The 21,739-nt window shown below is 37.0% G+C and overlaps 2 protein-coding genes across 2 annotated transcripts; one reads left to right on the forward strand and one right to left on the reverse strand.

Moving 5' to 3' along the window:
• The first annotated feature begins 4,850 nt into the window (after positions 1-4,850).
• Positions 4,851-11,169, forward strand: LOC103945665 (kinesin-like protein KIN-5D). The gene is made up of 23 exons (XM_009356260.3): positions 4,851-5,049; positions 5,322-5,514; positions 5,590-5,719; positions 5,975-6,130; positions 6,229-6,705; positions 6,881-6,978; positions 7,071-7,227; positions 7,325-7,394; positions 7,542-7,618; positions 7,713-7,766; positions 7,858-7,938; positions 8,025-8,136; positions 8,357-8,443; positions 8,529-8,704; positions 8,808-8,969; positions 9,047-9,154; positions 9,250-9,408; positions 9,497-9,580; positions 9,701-9,906; positions 10,015-10,116; positions 10,210-10,319; positions 10,405-10,556; positions 10,692-11,169. Exons 2-23 carry the CDS (start codon positions 5,342-5,344, stop codon positions 10,917-10,919), a joined length of 3,159 nt encoding a protein of 1,052 aa, XP_009354535.1. The 5' UTR covers positions 4,851-5,049; positions 5,322-5,341; the 3' UTR covers positions 10,920-11,169.
• A 1,797-nt stretch (positions 11,170-12,966) lies between these two features.
• Positions 12,967-18,520, reverse strand: LOC103945664. The gene is made up of 3 exons (XM_009356258.3): positions 17,991-18,520; positions 13,579-17,824; positions 12,967-13,303 (listed from the first exon to the last, which is right to left on the reverse strand). The coding sequence occupies exon 2, from the start codon at positions 17,713-17,715 to the stop codon at positions 13,591-13,593; it is 4,125 nt and encodes a 1,374-aa protein (XP_009354533.1). The 5' UTR covers positions 17,716-17,824; positions 17,991-18,520; the 3' UTR covers positions 12,967-13,303; positions 13,579-13,590.
• Positions 18,521-21,739: the final 3,219 nt, after the last annotated feature.

Consider the following 21,739-nt stretch of genomic DNA (forward strand, 5'->3'; position numbering starts at 1 on the left):
TTCCAGCTAACTTTCGAGAAAGAAGATGGTGGTGGTCTAATTGGCTTAAACCCACATGGACTAGCGTGCAGGTCCAAGAATTTGGGAATTTCCAGTGGCTAATAATATAATGAATATATAAATGCCTTGTTTTTGCTTACTATATGTTTTAGTCTAAGATTGTTGAGAGATATTTCCATTCATTAGGTGTACAACTTGCCAGTATAGAATTGCAGTAAGCACATGTTCGGTATAAGCAGTTGGCTTAAGAGAATGTTAAACTACTGCATTTAGATCGGATTGGAGTAGACTACGAATTGTTCAGACGTCCCTGTGTGCGTCCGAATTGTTGACCGTGAATACATATGAGATCACTTGTTAGGAGATTCATATATACAAACAACATATAATCGCTTGTATGTGTGGACAATTTTTCTTAATATTCACCTGAAAAAAATTACATAATGTATCTCTTCCATAGAAGTCATCATGTTAAATTTACAAATGTTAGACCTCCCCCCATTCCCCCCCCCCCCCCCCCCCCCAAACAAAAAATAAAAAAATAAAAAATTAAAGAAGTCTCTTAGGTAGACTTTCTAATATAAGAGGTATTTTAAGAGATACTGTAAAACAATCAACACTCTATTTTAAAGACCATATTAAAAAATCCACCTTCAAGAGATGATGTAAAAGAGTCCTTATTATAGCCAAATGTACAATCACTCTTTAAATTTAGAGTGCAACTATTCACTTGCTAAATATTTTTTTTTTAAAAAAAATAGAGATTAAAAAATCCACCTTCAAGAGATGATGTAAAAGAGTCCTTATTATAGCCAAATGTACAAGCACTCTTTAAATTTAGAGTGCAACTATTCACTTGCTAAATATTAAAAAAAAAAAAGAGAGAGTTGTTGGAGATGAAAGTTAAAGTGAGTAGTTAAAATAGTTTTTAACACTGTTCGTTGCTAATTTAACACAAATTCAAAGTTTCTCTGAGAGATGCTTAAATCTTGATATAATTAAATCTTCATATAGTTAGTGACATCAATTGATAAAATTTGAAGTAATAAATGTTGAGAGCGTAGGCCTTTGAGCAAGGAGAAAAAGAATAGAGAAGGTTGTTTTAGAAAATGAGTGTTGGGTTTGAATTGTTAATAATAAAACATTTAAAGTTTGTTAAAATAGAGTGTTATTGGAGATGAAAAGTTAAACTGAGCAGTTAAAATAGTGTGTTGACACTATTCACTTGCTAATTAAACAAAATTTTAGAGTTTCTCTTGAAAATGCTTAAAACTTCATATGGTTAGTGACATCATTTGACAAAATTTGAAGTAACAAATGTTGAAAGCAAAAAGTTCCAAGGCGGCATTCTACAAGTAAATTCAAAAATCAATCACCACTATTGCACCAACCAATTCTATAAAACCCACAAAATGTAGGTCACCTCTTATGGGTCGCAACCCCAATTATCCCTACAAACAATGACAAATATTCGTGCACAGAACAACTTCTAATTGGGAGCTTTAAAGAGGGATGATCAAGTTGGGGAAAATGGGAGCAACTAGAATAAATTTTAGGGTTATATGCCAGTATAGTTCTCCTTTGTGAATTATAGTTTGACGCATGTACAAACATATCTTGTTAAAAAATTACAAAATATTTTAACGACATGTCAAAAAATTAATTGATCAGTGAAGAAGAAAAAAAATTAATTAATCAGTAAAGAAGAATGACAATAGGCCAAAAAAAGTGAGTGTGATACCAACATAGTGAATTCATATAGGAATTAAACACTTACAATGAGCGGAAATTTTTGAATGTGATATGAATACATTGAACTCGTGTGATACCAGTATATTAAACTCATATAGGAATTATACTCTTACAATGAGCAGGAAAATTTGAGTGTGTCATGAGTTCAATATATTAAACTCATGATGTGATATATAAGGTCATCTCCAACCGAAAAGGTTAAACATAGCCCCGTCCAGAATTATAGTCTAGCAAAAAATTATTTTTATATGAATAATGTTAAGCCATACTCATATATCATCTTTAATCAAAGGGGCTAAACATAGCCCTCTCAATAATTTGTTAGTTTTAAGTTTATACTTTAAATTTATTAGTTAATTTAATCAAATTACTGTTGGATGTTTTCAAATTTAGCCGTTAAATTTGAACAAATTATTACAAAGAGGAGTTGGGCTCCAAAAAAAAAAAAAAGGCCAAGAGGAGGCTACCTTTGACCAACCTAATGTTCCTTAGGCTAAATAATGGCATAGTAGACTCCATAAATTATAGCCTAGTCATGGGTTAGAGATGAGTTTTTGAACAAATCACGCCATTTTTTAGCTTTTAAATCTTTAGCTTTTTTCATTAGAGATGACTTAAGTATCAAATTTATTCAAACTACCGAAGAATGCTTAAAAAAAATAAAAGAAGCGTTTTGCATATTTTTCCACTTTTTATTTGTTTTAAGTCGCAAGGAATGTATTAGGCACCAACACCATGTGCCTCCTCACATCACTCTTTTTCACGTGGGGCAACTTTGCCACCGCACACATACCCACTTTGTCCACCTTTTCATCATCTTCCAAATTTTGTTTTTCCCTTCCTGTCCCAATTCTCTTCACAGTTTTACAACTAAATATTCTGCTTCACTAATCACTGAGCTAGTGACTCGTTGTACTTCCTTACTTTAAGTGAACAACTCCATCAAAATCATAAATTACCAAATCAAATGGTTGGTAAAAATTGACAAAACTAGGACTTTGTTAGACACTTATGTCAAACATCACATTAATTTGGTTCCTTCCTTTCTCACATATCTTAATATTCAAGTTTACGGATGTGCCTCATCGAATTAGCTTAGTTATACGACACGATTTTTTACTTGTTATGAGATTATTTCTTATTTTCATACCCTCTACTTATCATGCTAAGATAATAAATTTAAGAGTATACTCTAAATTATCTCGATGAATTTGTACCCTCTCCTTTTCTTGACGATGGTTTTTTTTTTTTTTTTTTTTTTTTTTTTTTTTTTCTCAACGTATAAACTTTTCAATAGCTGCAAATAGTTTGAAGTTTCAGGTTCATCTCCCTCCCTTTGATAACTTGCCATGTGTCAAAGCTATATCCATTTTTCCAAGAAATTTGACTTAGGTCAATAAATTGATTGAAATTTCGTTTTCTAACATAGGTTATTAAAATGGTTACTTAGTACTACGGTTCAGTGATATTCCTCTTTACTGGTATATGAGATATCTTAGATTTGAATCTTATGGGTGGTGAGTTTGATACTAATTTATTCTCCCACCCCTTTGTGTAGATATATCGTTGGATAAAGAAAAAGAAAATATTTCTAAGAGCAATTCCATCCCTAAAGAATTTGCGACAGCACCCATTGCATTTATCTACTCAAGTGAACAGTAATATATCTCAATGAATAGTAATAGGCCAAAATATCTCTACCCCTAAAACAAAAAATAGGCTGGTCAATTTTCTTAAATATATTATTATTTTTTATTATAAAATAATAAAAATTAATTATTTTATTTATAATTTCTGACTTAAAATTTTTTTTTGAGGGGGGGGAACGTGGACTGTTGATCTGTGATCGGACGGTCCAGTTTAAAAGTGAAATTCAAATTTTTTTTACTGTTGGAAATCCAACAGTCTAGAATAACTAGCCATGGAAATCCAACGGCAGAAATTGGCCCACGTCGCCCACCCGAGGGAGATACTAGTGCGCATGCACCGCTTGGCCCCGCCTCTGATTTTGTTGTCTGTTACTCACGCCCACGTTCCAGGTGCAACAACACAAATGGCTCGGTCCCAAGGTTAGTCAAAAATGGGCTGGTCTGGAGACTAGCTTGGGCTAGGTGCCAAGCAAACACACGGACTGGAGTGAATTGACAGGGTGCTAGCTTGGTTTTTTGACTGGGTGCTGGGCTATTCCACCTCCAGTGGAACTGCTCTAAGGTTAGTACACCCTATTAAAAATTTTCTTCATTGACCTCTAATTAAAAACAAAAAATATATCGTATCCATTGATGTTTAACAAAAATTCACTATGTTTACAAATGATGTCTATTACAACATAAACCTAATTGCATAATAAATAGGTACTCATTTTCTGATTTAACCTAATTAAAAATTGTTCCTTGCTTTTTAAAGCCCAAAAAACAAGAACCCAAGTATTATCCAGTGATAAATACTTGAGTGGGCCCATCAGATTTAATTGAGTGGAGGCTAACTTTAGTCATTAACGAGAAATTTTCCAATATGCTACGACCACGATTTGGTATACAAAATGTTATAATACAATTGGTTGAAATTTTTTTTTTAAGTTTTTAACTAATTATATTATTACACGCGATCTACTATATAGTGTTCCTGGTTAAAATATTTCTCATCATTGACAAGAAAACCCACTCTTAGTTTAAATGCGAACACACTAATTAAACCCTAATTTCCAAAACCGACACTAATTAAAGCAGGTTAGTAAAAACAAGGAAGGGCCTATCAGTAATATGTGGTAACGATAGGGGCAACAGTTCAAACCTGGTTTCCGTTTCGAAAATTTTGAAAAGATCAGTGAGGTGAGGTGAGGTGAGCCCTCTTTGTCGATTCATAACGGTCGGGAAATTACTATCTCACAAACGATTTTATTTTAGTTGACGGCGTTAAGGGGACGCGTCAATGCCGTCCTCACATATTCCAAACGCCCCCCGTAACGTCTCTTGAAAAGTAGTCTAATTTAAAATTTTAATTAAGATATTATTATTTTATTTTAGTTTTGAGCTCTCAAAACAGTCCCTACTCTCTCTCTCTCTCTCTCTCTCTCTCTCTCTCTCGCTTGTTTCTCACACCTCCCTCCCCCTCTCTCTCTCTCTCTCTCTCTCTCTCTCTCTGTGTCTCCATAAATTACGATTCACACAAAGATACAGACTCACTCTCTCTCTCTCTAAACTCTACGACTACGACTTTCTCTCTCTAGATACCGCCATCGCCATTGGTTTAAGGATCTCCCTGTGCTTGCAGGCCGGCCGGCGGTTCGGTTTCACTGTAAGTTGCTTCTTCTTCTTTATTAATTCTGCTTTTTTGCTTTTGCTTTTTGATTTCTTCGGTTTGAATCGCGCACATTTCGATTTCGATCGTTCGTTTTCGATCCTTTTCCGATTCAAATCTGCATATCTGGATGAATTCGGAATTGCATTGCTTGAATTTGGTTGTGCGATCGATCGTTGACTCAAAGATTGGAAGTTCAAATTATGCACTAATCTTGAATGATTGTATGAGTGTGTGTACACCGGTACTGATGAGCGAAGGTTTTTCAGATTAAGAGAGCAACAAAGCTATGGATTCCTCGCAGTCCCAACAGAGAAGAGGAGGATTGGTATCACTATCACCGTCACAGACGCCAAAGTCGAGCGACAAGTCGGTGCGAGATCTGCGATCTGGGGATTCGAATTCGACAAACAGGCATGAGAAGGAAAAGGGTGTCAATGTGCAGGTCCTTGTGCGTTGCAGGTCAGTCGGATTCCGAGTAGAGTTCAGTGAGATGTTGTCTGAGTGAGTTACTTACTCGACTGATTTGGTTTGCAGGCCATTGAGTGAAGACGAAGTGAGGGTGCATACGCCGGTCGTGATTTCTTGCAATGAGGGTAGAAGGGAAGTTGCTGCAATTCAGAATATAGCTAACAAGCAGATTGATAGAACCTTTGCGTTTGACAAGGTTCGTGGCTTGGAATATTGGAACTTAAATTTTTGTGTTTAATCTAGTTCTACTTTAAAAGTTTCACTAGGGTCTTATAAGATGAACGGAATTAGTGGGTTTTGATCAATTTTTGTTAACAAAGTTCTGAAATTAATAAGGATTTGTACTGCATTCAGTGAAGTGTAGTTGAAATAAGTTCCTTGCTGTTATGCTACTTGTAATATTCTTTCTTTGTACTGGGAAGTGATCAGAAAGTTGGATAATGTTGTTTAGGTCTTCGGTCCAGCATCCCAACAGAAGGAACTGTATGACCAGGCTGTCTCTCCTATCGTAAATGAAGTGCTTGAGGGATATAACTGCACAATCTTTGCCTATGGTCAGACAGGGACGGGGAAAACATACACAATGGAGGGAGGAGCAAGAAAGAAGGTTTGTTTGTGACTTTAGAATAGACGCCACTCTGTATGTTACATTATAATATTCTGTTTCCTAAATAGATTTCTGACTGAATTTTGTGATTTTTGTAGAATGGGGAGTTTCCTAGTGATGCGGGTGTTATCCCAAGAGCCGTTAAACAAATTTTTGACATATTGGAAGCTCAGGTTGCTGAATATAGCATGAAAGTCACATTTTTAGAGCTGTACAATGAGGAGATAAGTGATCTTTTGGCCCCTGATGAGAACACAAAATTTGTAGATGACAAATCAAAGAAACCCATAGCTCTCATGGAAGATGGAAAGGGTGGTGTTTTTGTAAGAGGCTTGGAAGAAGAGATAGTGTGCACAGCAAATGAAATTTACAAAATCTTGGAGAAGGGATCTGCAAAAAGGCGAACAGCTGAGACTCTTCTCAACAAGCAAAGCAGCCGTTCACACTCAATATTTTCCATCACAATCCACATTAAGGAATGCACTCCGGAGGGTGAAGAAATGATCAAGTGTGGGAAGCTGAATCTTGTCGACCTCGCTGGTTCTGAGAACATTTCTCGCTCTGGTGCGAGAGAGGTAAGGAACAAATTTAGTTGTCTTGTCAATATAATAACTTATAGCAGATGCATATGGTGACTTCTTTCGAATGTTATTTTACTAACAAGATCTTATTGCCATATATCCATGAAAGTTTGTGTTTTGAGCTTTTTTCACCATGTGTATGTGATTGAAAAGGAACTTTCACTTGCAGGGAAGAGCAAGAGAAGCTGGGGAGATAAATAAGAGCTTACTTACTCTTGGTCGCGTCATTAATGCTTTAGTTGAGCACTCTGGTCATGTTCCATATAGGTATTACTACTTAAAATCCCATGCTGTTCTTGACTATATTTACAAACCCCAGAAAGTAAATTTAATTACAATTGAATTGTTTGGAATATCAGGGATAGTAAACTAACAAGATTACTGAGAGACTCCTTAGGAGGGAAAACAAAGACATGCATAATTGCTACCGTGTCACCCTCCATCCATTGTTTGGAAGAAACACTCAGCACCTTAGACTATGCACACCGTGCCAAAAATATAAAGAACAAACCAGAGGTCAGAAGTTTGCTCCATCCCGGTTCTCACAAATTATATAGTTGAACAGTCTTTCATTCTGATTCTTGTTATGGCTTGTTGTTTCTTATTGTTTCAGGTCAATCAAAAAATGATGAAGTCTGCTTTGATCAAGGATTTGTATTCTGAGATTGATCGGCTTAAGCAAGGTTGTTAACTGATTCCAACGTTGATGTGCTCTCTCTCTCTCTCTCTCCCCAGTGATTTTTTTTTTTGTTTGACAGGTTATTTAATGATTCTTTATAGTTACTTTGCTACAAGCTAAATTGTATGACATGTTTCTTTTGTTCATTCAGAGGTATATGCTGCCAGAGAGAAGAATGGAATCTATATACCACGAGATCGTTATCTTAGTGAAGAAGCAGAGAAGAAGGTCTTATTCTTGTCGTTTAACTGAATAATGGACTGCTTTTCCTACGTTCACAGTTGACTGGTTACTAACTTCATTGACTATTTATTTACTGTAGGCAATGGCTGAAAAGATAGAGCGGATGGAACTTGATTCTGATTCCAAAGACAAGGTATCTCCATCAAGATTTCATTCCTTTCTTTTTGAATAATATTGACTACAGGGTGGGAACTAATATAAACGTTACATTGGCCTAAGAGCAGCAATTGCTGGAGCTTCAGGAACTTTACAGTTCTCAGCAACTTTTGGCTGTAGAATTGAGTGATAAACTTGAAAAAACTGAGGTAACACATTCGTAATATCAACCTACAGAGTCTCCTTTTGTTCTTTCTGCTCCCGTTCTGAGATAATTAAACACTTTATACTTCAGACAAAGCTTGAGGAAACCGGACATGCGCTGTATGATCTTGAGGACAAGCATCGACAAGCAAATGCGACCATCAAAGAGAAGGAATTTCTGATAGTGAATCTCCTCAAATCGGGTGAGCAAAGTTGTCTGCTAAAACAAATCGTCGTGTCACCATCTGCGTTTTCAGACCATAGATGGATTCTCTCCTTTTCATCTTATGTTAAAGTTATACAGTCGACATTCGGGCTTATTCTACACTAGTTCATGTTCAATTTTATGCATATATTAAATTTTATGTTGGACGGTACATTTAAATGCCTTTTTCTCACTATTATTCCATTGTTAACTTTCAGAGAAATCACTCGTAGGGCGTGCATTTGAGCTGCGAGCAGAGCTAGAGAATGCTGCATCAGATGTGTCCAGTTTATTTGCCAAAATTGGTTTGTATTATTATTTTGTATGTTGTTCTTTGATCTCCCTCAAAACTTCGGGTTATTTATTTACTGACCATGGCTGGTTTTGTAGAGCGTAAGGACAAAATTGAAGATGGAAACCGGATACTAGTCCAGAAATTTCAGTCCCAATTAACCCAGCAGCTTGAAGTCTTGCATAAGACTGTGGCAGTTGCAGTGACACAGCAGGAGCAGCAATTAAAAGACATGGAAGAGGACATGCAGTCCTTTGTATCAACAAAGGCGGAGGTAAGGTCTAGAGAAGAAGATGTTTGTCCTTGCATGCATTCCTGAGATCGAGTTGTCAGTCTAATCTATATATACAACTTCATTATTTGGCTTAATTTTGAAGGCTACTGAAGAACTACGAGGAAGATTAGGAAAGCTTAAAAACATGTATGGTTCTGGTATTAAAGCTCTAGATGGTATAGCTGGGGATCTTGAAGGAAATTCGCAATCAACGTTTTCTCATCTAAACTCTGAAGTTTCTAACCATTCTTCTGCTCTGGAAGATGTAAGCATTAGTTCACTATATATTTTGTCTTCAGATTTCTTTGTTTTTCTGTATTTGACTTTCTTCAAATGATTCAGCTCTTCAAAGGAATTGCTTCAGAAGCTGATGCATTGCTCAATGATCTTCAAGGTAATCTTCACAACCAAGAGGAAAAGCTAAATGCATTTGCACAACAACAGCGTGAGGTACGTAAGATATTGTTGGTTTCATGGATGATTTATTTCCTTTACAGTAAAATTCAATCATCAGTTTTGGCTTAAAAATTCTGTGATTTGTATAGGCTCATGCCAGAGCAGTCGAAACTGCACGTTCAGTTTCTAAAGTTACTGTGGACTTTTTCAAAACTCTAGACTTGCATGCATCCAATCTGACCCAAATTGTGGAAGAAGCACAAACTGTCAACGACAAGAAATTGTCTGAACTTGAAGAGAAGTTTGAGGTGGTTGCAATGCACTTATTAAACTGAATGAGCCGTAGAACAACCTCATTTGTCAAATTAAATGCTTGTATTTTTTATCTCTATGTAGGAGTGTGCTGCTAATGAAGAAAGGCAATTACTAGAGAAAGTGGCAGAGCTGCTGGCAAGTTCAAATGCCAGGAAGAAAAAACTGGTATGGTTGTTCATAGGCTGCTACCATTTCCTTATGCCTTTTTCTTGAGGTTTTATGGTAGAATTCAGCAACGACTTTTTATTTAGGTTTTTCTTGATAACAATCTTTATGTATTTTTAGGTACAAACTGCTGTAAATGATCTTCGAGAGAGTGCAACAAGCAGAACCAACAAAATACAGAAAGAAATGTCAACCATGCAAGATTCAACTTCGTCTATCAAAACCAAATGGACATTTCACATGGAAAAAACAGAATCCCATTACCTTGAAGACACAACGGCTGTGGAATGTGGAAAGAAAGACATGGAGGAGGTTCTGCAGAATTGGTACATATATTCTGGAGTCTCTGGATATAAGAATTTATACCGATTTGGGCATGATTCTGCTACTTGAATTTTTCTAGCCCATTACTTACACCGTACGAAAATGTGCAGTTTGAAGCAGGCATCAGTGGGTGCAGAACAGTGGAAGAAAGCTCAGGAGTCCTTGCTCAATCTAGAAAAGCGAAATGTTGCTTCTGTGGACTCCATTGTTAGGTATGCTTTTAATACTTCAAGCGCATTCCTTATATAAGAGAAATACTGTGGGTCTCAATTGAAAGTTTATTCATTTATTTTCTCTTCAACTAGGAGGGGAACGGAAGTCAATCAAACCTTACGCGATAGGTTCTCCTCGTCTGTGTCAGCTGCACTAGAAGATGTAGACATCGCAGACAAGAGTCTCCTTTCCTCCATAGATCGTCAGTATCCAATTTCACATTTTAAGTTTACATTTGTCTTCGTAGTTACATGTTGGACTACAGTTACTGAAACAAATATTTGCAGATTCATTACAACTTGACCACGAGGCATGTGGAAATCTAAATTCAATGATTGTTCCATGTTGCGGGGATCTGAGAGAACTAAAGGGAGGTCACTACCACAATATTGTTGAAATCACCGAAAATGCAGGAAAATTTCTTCTGGATGAATACGTGGTAAGATTGTTAAGAGTGCAGTAACTGTTCTGAAAATCTCTTATGGATGAAATTTTCCGAAAAACTAATTCTAAGTAGAGTTACATTTTTAATAACGCTGTGTTTAACGATATTTTCAACCTCTGCAACAAGCAGGTGGACGAACCATCATGTTCCACGCCAAGAAAGAGGTCATTCAATCTTCCAAGCGTTGCATCCATTGAAGAACTCAGGACTCCAGCTTTTGAGGAATTGTTGAGGTTATTCTGGGATGAAAGATCGGCGAAACAGCAAGCAAATGGAGACCTAAAACACGTCACAGGGGCGTACGAGGCTGCTCAATCCATTAGAGACTCCAGAGTTCCTCTCACTGCTATTAACTAAAGAGAGGGGGACCGAGCATTTAGCGGTCAGAAAAACGTGTGTACATAACGTATATGGCATATATATATGTACTATTTAGTCACTGCACTATGCAACTCTTATTCGTTGATTGTTTCTTGTGGATGGAGAATTCGATTTAGTATGTAGGGTTCTTGGGGAACTTCAAAATTCGAGTTCGTTGAATTTCCCTCTTCTGTAACAAACTGCAATTGGATTTTTGATGAGGAGTTGATTGTTTTTTGAGTGTTTAGGAAGCTGCTTCTTTGCAAACCATAATTCATGTCAAACATAAATAGATTGATGAAATTGACATTCCACCATAAAACCAATTGGCAATATAAAGAGTAACTCAAGACCATATAAACCCGCAAGGCATGTCCCTCATCGATGTGGACAATAACTGAGTGACGCGTGAGCACGTGTGACCCCTAGGCTTTCACATGAGAGACAATCTGCTATGATACCATAATAAAATTGAGATTCTACCATAAAACCAATTGGCAATATGAATAGTAACCCAAGACCATAAAAACCCATAGCAAGGCATGTCCCTCACCAATATAGGACAAACTTTTCCTCATATCATCAAATCTTAACATAGCTATTAACGGAGGAGTATTGAGGATTCTATTGGCTTCCAAAACGACTGTCGGCAAGTTATCCACCGCAATGTGTTCGTCCCCTCGTCCTATTGAGAGAGATGTTTTTGTTTAACACTAGGACCACGAGGTAAGAATTTTGAATCCGTTATGGTTGACCCATGGTATAACTTAGCTTTCCGATATAGTTGTATTAGATAGTATTACTACACAATTAATAAATCAAAAGAAATTATCTCTACATTTTCATTACCTTAATTTAAGGGTGGTCCTATCCACACCCGTTTGTATTTCTTACACACCTCTCTCAATTTTCGGTCGTTGGATTTGATTAAAGAAGACTAATGGTAAAAAATTAACAAAGATGTGTGGAAGGTAAAAAAAGATGTGTGAACCAAGAAACCAACCAAACCAGAACAACTCCGAACGTAATCAAACCAAATTTTCAATAATTTCATAAAACCGACCATCAAACCATTGAACCGTTTGCTATTTGAACTAAGAAACAACTGTTCAACCGAACCAAATATGAAAATTAGTTCGGTGGTATTATGTTTTGGGAGATCGATTGGGTTACAGAACTGATCCCACCCATATCCAACTTGTAAACGGATTGGATCAACCTAATTCCGTATCCAAATTCATTTATAATCAAATCATTGGAGACAAATGATATGTGACTTGATAATCCAACTAAGATAATAAAAATAATTCCTCCAATTAAGGTTAGTATACCACAACCACGTGCTAAAGTTTCTTCTCATTGAACTCGTCTAGTATTGAAAATAATATATTTTCTAACTTCAAACAAATTACTCTGGGATTCAATTTTAGAGAAATTATTCAAAATGATCCATAAATTGCTAACAAAATCAAGCGCAAATTGAAATCCACTTTAACCAAAAGTGATTTTCGGTCAATACGCGATGAACAAAAATCTATATTTTTTTTTATTTGAACAATATATTTTATACACTACGAGTAAGGAAATAAATTGGTATCGAATTCATTATTCCTGATATTTCAACTAAGACCTCTCAGCTAGAAGACGAAATATCATCTGATCATAGTATTAAGCGGGGAAGAAAAATCAATTTTGATTAAAAGAGGTTTTAGGAAGGTTATTGTTGCATTTGGCAAAATTGATTAAAAACTGTGACTTAACAATTTCTTGTAAAAAATGAGATTGTTACGTGCTCTCACTCAACAAATATTGTAGTAATGTTTTACTTATGATGTGACATTACAGAGACACATGCCGAAAACCTATATAGATCGCAGATACTAAGACCACATTCTATTTAGTCATTTCTCGAATGTTATGTTATTAAACCATCAATTAGAACTACACCATCTTAAATATTGTTTTTCGTGGTGTAAATGTTTCTTTTCTTTTTGTCAAAGAAAACAACTCATCAAGATCCTTGCAATTAACTCTAAACCAGATGTAAAAAAAAACCAAACATGGAATTGGCCATTTTTGCTCACTTAATGTACACCACCATCAACTATCAACTACATTTTTTTGCTTCTTCTTCTTCTTCAAGATCTAAATATATAAAGACAAAAAATTTATTTATGGAAAGGCAGAATTATATAGATATAGATATATTTATATATCCACCCACCCGTACCAACTCATGAGCCTCGAACAAGACTAAATTTCTAACCTACATTTTCGTGATAGAATCAATACTATATGCAAAAATACTGCACCTTCAATGTATGACACGCTCCTTGACCGGGAACAAAAATGCGATCTGATGGGAAGGTGGAGTGCTATGCCTGCAAAACATATCAATGTTCTTCGTCAGAACCCCACATGATGGATGGCAAAGTACAGTTGATTAAACGTAACTAGTTACTTCTCCTTGTCACAACTATACTATATCTGACATTTCTTCGTGTAACGGATACCTAACATTGGTTCTATGAACTACAGCTTTCATGAATCATATTAATAGCATGAATACAATTTCAATTCAAAAGAGTAACTTGCCAACACTAACACAAAGAAGAGAATATCATTTGGGATAATGCAAAATGCCACCGAAAACTACCTCAATATAACCTCACAATAAGCTTGCACTCAAGAGCCCAACTGTCCTTTCTCTCCCAAACGTTTCATCATCAAAATCTTCATTTGTGGAATTTTCCTGACACAGCAATTTGTTTTCACACATTGGATTCAAGCCATGACCCTCCCAAAGCATTGGATTGCCTTGGCGCATTTCATCTTGTTCAGACCCGTTATTGGTATCAGTATTATCCTCCACATCTTGTTGCATATCATCCAAACATGATGGCTCAACATTGAGATCGGAGCACATCTCATACCCAGTTTGTTCCTCAGTCCCATGATAAGCTACAGTCACTGCTCCTTGGTCAGGTAGATCGCCAGCATCCTTTTTCTGCCTCTTCCATTTCTTTGTAGATGAAGTACCATCATCCTCAAAATCTTCTTCTTCTCTTTCTCTATGTAAATAGACCCATAATTTCCTTTCCCCATCAAATTGCACACATGGATCACGCTCATAATGCAACCGATCCAAGGCTCCACTAACAACTTGATTAACTTGTGCATCAGACACATCTTCAACAATGTATTGAGAATCTCTTATCAAAGTGCAAACATCTGCTCTGGTGCCAATACTTCCAGGCAACCTTGCAGCTGCATCTCTCACAAGACAAAGAATTGTAACATGCGGTGGTCGATCACGTTTCAACATAAAGTGATCTCGGGCTTTTGATGTTGGCTTACCACCGCACCTTCTCAATGGGGCAACAATGGATTTTTTACCATCTGCTGCTGTGTAAGAGAAGGCCCTGTCTGGAATTGAATACCTGAGAACCTCCTCCTTACGGAAATAAGCCCTCACTATTTCGGAACTTGGGCTAATAGTGTTAAGACTCTTTTGAGCTCTTAAATCCCTGAACCTTTCTTTCTCATCCAGGTTGAGCTGCATCAACTCCAAGGGCGGTGCCGGAAGAATTCCAATTTGTTGAATGGTATCTTGCCCACATTTGAGCCAATTTGCAAACGAATCCACCAGCTTGACAAGCATTTTGTGCGGAAGACCCCATGCTTCAGGAAATATCACCTCCTCGTTGGCGTCGTGATCTGATGAACTCTGAGAAACTGGACCAGTCCACGACCAGCTTTTTGTAGCTTTTTCAAAGGCAACCAGTGTCTTCCAACCCTTTGCTCCTAAAGGTGCTGTTTTTGATGAAAAGATCCTTAGAACTCCTCTCACAAGATCCTGAAGTGGCTCTTGTGTCTCAAGAATACAAGGATCTCCTGGATTCAAGCTAACACGGTTCACAATCTCCTGAACCGTTAGAGAAGGCATATTCATTTCTCCAGCAAGCTCTGAGTTACTGACAGCTGCCTTTTCACAAGAAAGAACCCCATTGACAGCACCCTCGTGAGTTTTGTTTGGCTCATCCGCAGATTCCCCAACAGTACCTTCTGGGACTGGAGTGATCATTGCCAAGCGAACAGCTGAAAGAAGATGTATAATCGAGAATGAGAAACCAGTATGAACTGTAGGTGTAATTGGAGTAAATGGCTTTTTCTGGGGCCTGGTTTCCGGCTCCATATCTGTTGCTCCCATTTCTGTAATTGGTTGCTCAGAAATTTCTACATCTGAACTAACAGTCTCATTCTCTAGCTTCCTCTTTGCCTTTTTTTTCAAGGAACTGGAATCAACAATGAGCCGTTTCTGGTTAGACTGGAGGTCGCCATCTTCATCACCTCTACCAGTATCCGACACATCCTCCTTCCCTTGCCGCTTCTTTGCCATCATGTTGCACCCCAATAATGGGACCTCAATTCTTTCATGGCGATCACTCACATATTCTTCAATGTTCTGATCTTTCTTCCTGATATTACCCCGTCCACCACCATTCCCTAGGAACCGCATTCCAAGCGAATCATCCTCCTCGTCAACAGAATAGCGAGACTCTGGCACAGAATGATCATGGCCAACTTGTCTTTTCTGCTTTCCAGTGTAGACCTTCCATGAGGGTGTGTGCAAACTTTCACCAGCTTCCCCTTGAAATTGGGCATTCTTGCCCAATTTGTAGATTTGTTTCTGTTCATCATAATCATCACCTTCATCATTAAATTTACTCAAGCCCGGGATATAACGCTCTTCGAAAGCTCTAGTCGAAGAGTTATGCAAGGGACTATTGTCTCGCATCTTACCCTTTTGTTTTGCTTTGGAAGAATAGTTCTCTCGATTACGCATATGTCCATGTTCAGCAAAACCACCCATCTTACTGGAGTAATCGATCCCATCAAGAGCCTGGAAACTCTCCTTCACCTCTTTCTTCGCATATTTGGCCCTTTTTGCTTCTAGAGTGGGATTCAACAAAGAAGATGGAGAAGTTTCCATAGCACCACTGGGATAAGCCAGCTTCCTCCTCAACAACGGGTTGCTATCCTCATCGTCGTCAAATTGCTCCGATGAGTCTGATTCTGTATCTTCATTTTTTACAAACATTCTATTACCTTTCAATGCTGCCATTTCTGATACTCCATTTTGTATTCTCTTATCTCTCATCTTCTCTTGCAATGGTTTTGCTCTAAATTCAGAAGATATAAACCTAGCATTCATCTGTGGTGGCGAAGCTCTATATGATTTGTGATTAAGATCAGGAGACTCCCTCCCTAACTTCCATTTCTTGCTCCTAGCATTCCAATCATCCGCTCTTAGGGGAGAATCCATAGAAAAAGTATCCCCTTCAGTCCTTTTATGCCAGAATGGTTCTGCACGTTCTGATAAGTCAGCTCGATCTCCTCTGAGCGGTGGCTGTGGAAATCTGGCTTTCAAGGACTTCATCTGCTCCCCAACTGTGAATTGATGAATATTTTCTGGATACTTGGCCTTTTTACCAAATTCATAGGGAGCTCTCAAGTTAGGAGACTTTGCTGTTAAAACATTTGCCTCTGACAAAAGGTTTGCACTGCGGTTCCTACCATAGGCATAAACATCAGCCTTTGAGGAGAGAGGCAGACGCATCAAACTGTCAGTGTTTAATTCATCACCTCTTGAAAGGTCATGATTCTTTACCACTTTGAAAACACCAGACCTATCCATACTGCTACCACGAGACACATTTCTATCTCGCTGAATGTCAAATCCATATGTTGCGTCTTCAACATCATCACCACTTATAAATTGATCCCTTATTCTGAGTGCTGCTCCAGCATCATCCCCTACTGCTTTATGCTGCCGAGGAAGAGCTACGGCTGAACTGTATGGTCCTGAATGGTTTGCTAGCTCTTTTGCTGAAGGAGTCTTGGACCCAGCCAACTTCAGTATACCTTTCGGATTCTGCTTCCCATATTTTGCCAATTCCATAGCTGACGACCTCCCTTTTGATGCAAGTTCCACACTTGTATCCACCCCATATAGAGAATAACGAGCCATTTTCTGTGCAGTTTTCCTGTCCTTGATTTTGTTGCTCCGTAAACCTTCACCCGACTCTCTTTCTGATGAGTCAGCCTCCATATCCTCTATCTTCTCACCCATCAAACTCTTTTGGATTCTCATAATATTCAGCACCCGGAGCCTCTCCTCAATACTATATCCCTTGCAATTAAGCCAAGCATCCCTTATTTGACAGAGATTACTAACCATACTGTTCTGATGCTTCCTCAAAAGATTGTAGTGCTGCCGCTTCTGAAAGAAATTCAAACCCTCCCGGTAAAGAGCAACTCTTGGTTCACACAAACCTCCCTTCAACATATCGAACAACTGCTTAACAGGGCTCCCAAAATGAAAGTTGCAACCCGTAAAAAGCTCTTTCAAGGTAATCATAAAGGTCTCCTGGTCCATATCAGGCAGATACTTAGTGAGGCCAAACTGCTCCTCCTCACTCAAGCACTCATTCCACACATCCACTGACAATATATCTTCAAGGCTTGGAAGATCATACAGCTCAAAAGGAATGCTACAAGTCTGGTTCCCAACTTGGCAAAACTCCACACCAGTTTCTCCCAATTCCAACAAATCAAAGTCATCAGACCCCGCTCCCGAGTCCGCATCATTAAATTCATCATCGTCATCCGATTCCGCAGCAGAGCTACGCTGTTGTAGCTCATCCTCATCACTAGACATACTCTTCCTACTACTGGGAGAAAACTCCGAATCAAGCCTCGAAACCTTGAAGTTGTTCTTCTCAATTGCCATGAATCCCAACACAACCCAAACCCAACCCGCCAAAATCAAACAGACTCACAAGTTTCACACCAAGCCACCTCCAAGTCCCCAAATTTCAAACCATCACCGAATCAAAACCCTAATATAAAAATAAATAAATAAATAATCCTCAACATTTGCAACTACCAAACAAACAAAAAATGCACAATTCGAAGCAAGATTCATAACTGACACCAAATTTTACCCTAAATAAAAAAAAAATAAATTTAAAAATTAAAGAGACTGAGAATCGAACGAAAGAATACCTGCGGCGAGCTTCAATGGCGAAATTGACCAGCAGAGCACGGAGGTGCGAGAACTCGAAGGTTCGTCGAGAGAAAGAGAGGAGAGAGAGAGAGAGAGAAGAGAGATTGCGTTTGGGTGGAAGATGAGAAACCCTAAAAGGCCATAGAGAGAGAGCTAAAAGACGAAGAGGTTAATAATTTCGATGGTATTTTACATGAAAATTATAATCTAGATGTGTGCGTAGGAGAGGTCGCCGTGGGGACGAAGAAGACGATGGTGACGTGGAGAGAGGCGCGCCGTCTGATTTCGCGAGGAGGAAGATGGGAGGGGGGGCGAAATGACGAAAAGGGGCACCGAAGCGGGAAAGAGGAAAAAGAGGGCGTATGCGTGTGGCAGCGCAGAGGTAGAGAAGAAAGCAACAGCACAGAACAGTCGAACACAGAGAGAGAAGGCCGAGTTGACTCGGCGAGTCGTGTGAACGTTGCGAGTTCCGAGTCATGATCCTTTTTTCTTTTTTTTTTTTCTCTTCTGCCTGTTGTTTGCTTTTTGGGGGCTGGCCCAACATTTGGAGAAATCCTAAGGCCGGGCCGGTTTTTATCATATGTGACCCGCTTCGATCTTTCGCCGTCGTATGGTTTATTGGTTTTATTTCTCTGTCATTTTGGTTGGCGGATGGATACTTGTCACTAAATTTTTCCCTCATTAAAATTAAAAACTTTAAAGAAAAGCTCTTAAGATTAAAAAAAGAGTGAAGCTTTAATTAAAAGTCCTTAAAATTACAAAAATTAATCGAAACACTTAAATAGAAATTTAATAATACAAAACAAAACAAAAAAGAGCGGTTATGTTTTTGTAAATGAGTTGAAGTTTAGTGGGAACATCGTAAATAAATTGAAGTTAAAAACAAAGAGTCAGTTTATGCTAAAAAAAAATAGTCGGTTGCATTTTCGTAATCGTGTATAAACAATCGGTGCCATCAAATTTCATCTTATTTATGAAAATGTCACCACCTCATTTTTTTCTCATTTTCGTTTTTTTGTCTTTATTATTAATAAAAGTGCATTTAGTGGTTGGGATACAAAAAAAAAAAAAAAAGTTTGAGGTTTATTCATTAGTTTTCCCAAAATTTTAATCTGAATCGAAAAATATTACGAATCAAAATATTTTCGAAGAGATTAGGTGAAAATTGGAGATTCCAAAAATTCCAAATTTTTTATTTGAATTTATCTTAAATGCAATCTTATAACGACGAATACTTTGAAATATTCTAATTTTTTTTTAATTATTTATACTAAAATGATGTAAATTTATTGCTCAATTATCGCAAGTCTACTATCACTATCCCAACTTCTAAGTTTCCTCTGTGAAAGAAAGATTGTTGGTGATTTCGGGATCTCTTGATCCTTCTAGTTTGGGTTGTGGGCATGCTAACTCGCAACCCAAGGCCAAGTGAGTAAAAGAAAAGTTGGTGATTTTGGTTGCGCTTGAGATGACTGAGGAATAAATGTGTCTTGATCGAGGGTTCTTCGTATTTTAGGTCAAGGACTTTGATATTCATGAAAGTAAAGTGGTATGGATTTAGTGATTGACGTGTGAGTTGAGATGAATGGGAAGACGAATCGCATCAACCTATACGAATCGGTTGAATGGATCAAATTAATAAGTAATTAAATTACAATACTTTTATTGCAAGAAAATAAATTGCGAGAATAAATTGCAAGAAAGTAAATTGCAAAAAAAACAAATTGTGATAAAATAAAAATTATTCTGTGCGTGAAAATACTTTCCTCTACACATTGGAGGAAAACGAGTTACACACAAATTGAGAGCGAGTACATATAGAAGGAGAAAATAATAATGTATACTAGTTGAGAGCATTCATTCTCAAATTTTCCCCCTTGATTGCCTATTGAGCCTTGATTTCTTTTCAGTGATTATAAATTTCAAAGTGTATCCTCTCGATGGCAATAATAATGTATGTCTTCAATATGAAAATCCTTAATCAATTTCCTCCTTAGATATCAATATATCATGGTTGACTTAGGAGACTAAGACTCAATTCAAGATGATCATGTCGTGTAGAAATTGACTAATATGAGTCCAAATAGAGACCAAACGTGCTGATAAAAAAATAGAGACCCAAAGAAGCTTCTATTTATAGCTGTTGGAGCCCTTAACCCTTTTTTTTTTTTTTTTTTTTTTTTTTTTTTAAATTATTAGTAGGATTTTTAGTCAAAATGGTTTTCGAGATTTGTATAATTCTTGATTTTGGTCCCTGAGATTTGAAATCAATAGAAGTGGTCCCTGAGATTGTCCACCAGCAATCATTTTGGTCCTTGAGTAAAAACTTATGTTACATAAGGATCAAAATAACAAAATTAACCTCAATTTGATAAACAATAGGTCAAAATGATGGTATTTTTGTCATTTTATTCTTATTTTATACAGATTTTTTTTTCACGGATGATCAAAATGATTGATTATGGACAAACTCAGGGACCAATTTTATCTATTTCAAATCTCAGAAACCAAGGTGAGTAGTTATGCAAATCTTAAGGACCATTTTGATTAAAAAGTCTTATTAGCAAGATAGCATGTCTTGGTTTTGTAAATAGATCATTTCAGGAAATTTAGAAATGTAACCACTTTGAAAAACAGATAATGAAATATAGCCAAACTTTTTTAATTATTATAAAATTAACCAAAATTGAAGTTAAAAAGACTTAATTCACTTAATCTAAAACTCTCTCTTCTCTCTTACTCTGGTGTTCGTCTTCTATGCTCCATCAGGTTGAAGAAAGAATCATTCCTTCTTGCTGAAAAATCTCCCAAATCCAATCCAACACGACGCTTTCTCACTTCCTAACACTTGTATTTCCTACCAATTTTTTCCAAAAAATTCCCAACTATTTTTCCAGAAAATTCACAACTTTTCCGAGAATAAGCCCAAGTTCTCAAATCCGAAAATTAGAGAAAGATGTAGAATTGGATGCTGTGCCTTCGTCTTTTGTTAGTTTTGGTTAATTTTAACTCCAATTTTGGTTAAAATGGCTATATTTCCAATTTTGGTTAATTTTAATAACATGAGGGCTATTAAGTCTTTTTAACTCCAATTTTGGTTAATTTTATAACAATTGGAGAGTATAGGCTGTAATTCATTAGTTGGTTATCAAAATGGATATATTTCCAAATTTCCCATCATTTCACACATGAATTTTCATGAATATTGAACTCATCCACTAGATTTTGGTGATCTTAGTAGTTCTCACACTTAACAAAGTTTGACGCAAGATGACACCTGATTAGCTTTTTGTAATCAACTTTTGTAATTTATTGTTAGTTTCAGACACATTTTAATTTTATTCATAATTTTATAAACTGTTCTTGACATAACAAAATGTCTTTATGCACAAGAGAGAAGTTGCACAAGAAGTGCGGATTCATGATTTCGTGCTTCTTAGTACTATAAGAATGAAATTTCTCAAATTTGTTTTTGAAAAGCAAAATATTTTTCTGGGGGTGGAAGACAATGTTCTTTTTTGTCAAATGATAGATTTTATTAGATTAGACGTTAGATTAGTCACCGATGGAGTTCAAACTCACGCCGTCATACAAGGATTAAACACATTTCCATCATTATGATAAAGAGCTACTTGCAGAAAGACAATGTTCTTTGAAATTGCCATATACTTGTATTTTTTATGGTGAACTTTTTATGTATAAATAAAAATTTGCTCTTTATCTTAACAAAGGTATCTTTATAATGCAC

This window comes from the organism of the source record quoted next, unplaced genomic scaffold, assembly GCF_019419815.1.
Source record: "Pyrus x bretschneideri cultivar Hongxiangsu unplaced genomic scaffold, Pyrus_bretschneideri_v1 Contig29, whole genome shotgun sequence".
NCBI lineage: Eukaryota > Viridiplantae > Streptophyta > Magnoliopsida > Rosales > Rosaceae > Pyrus > Pyrus x bretschneideri.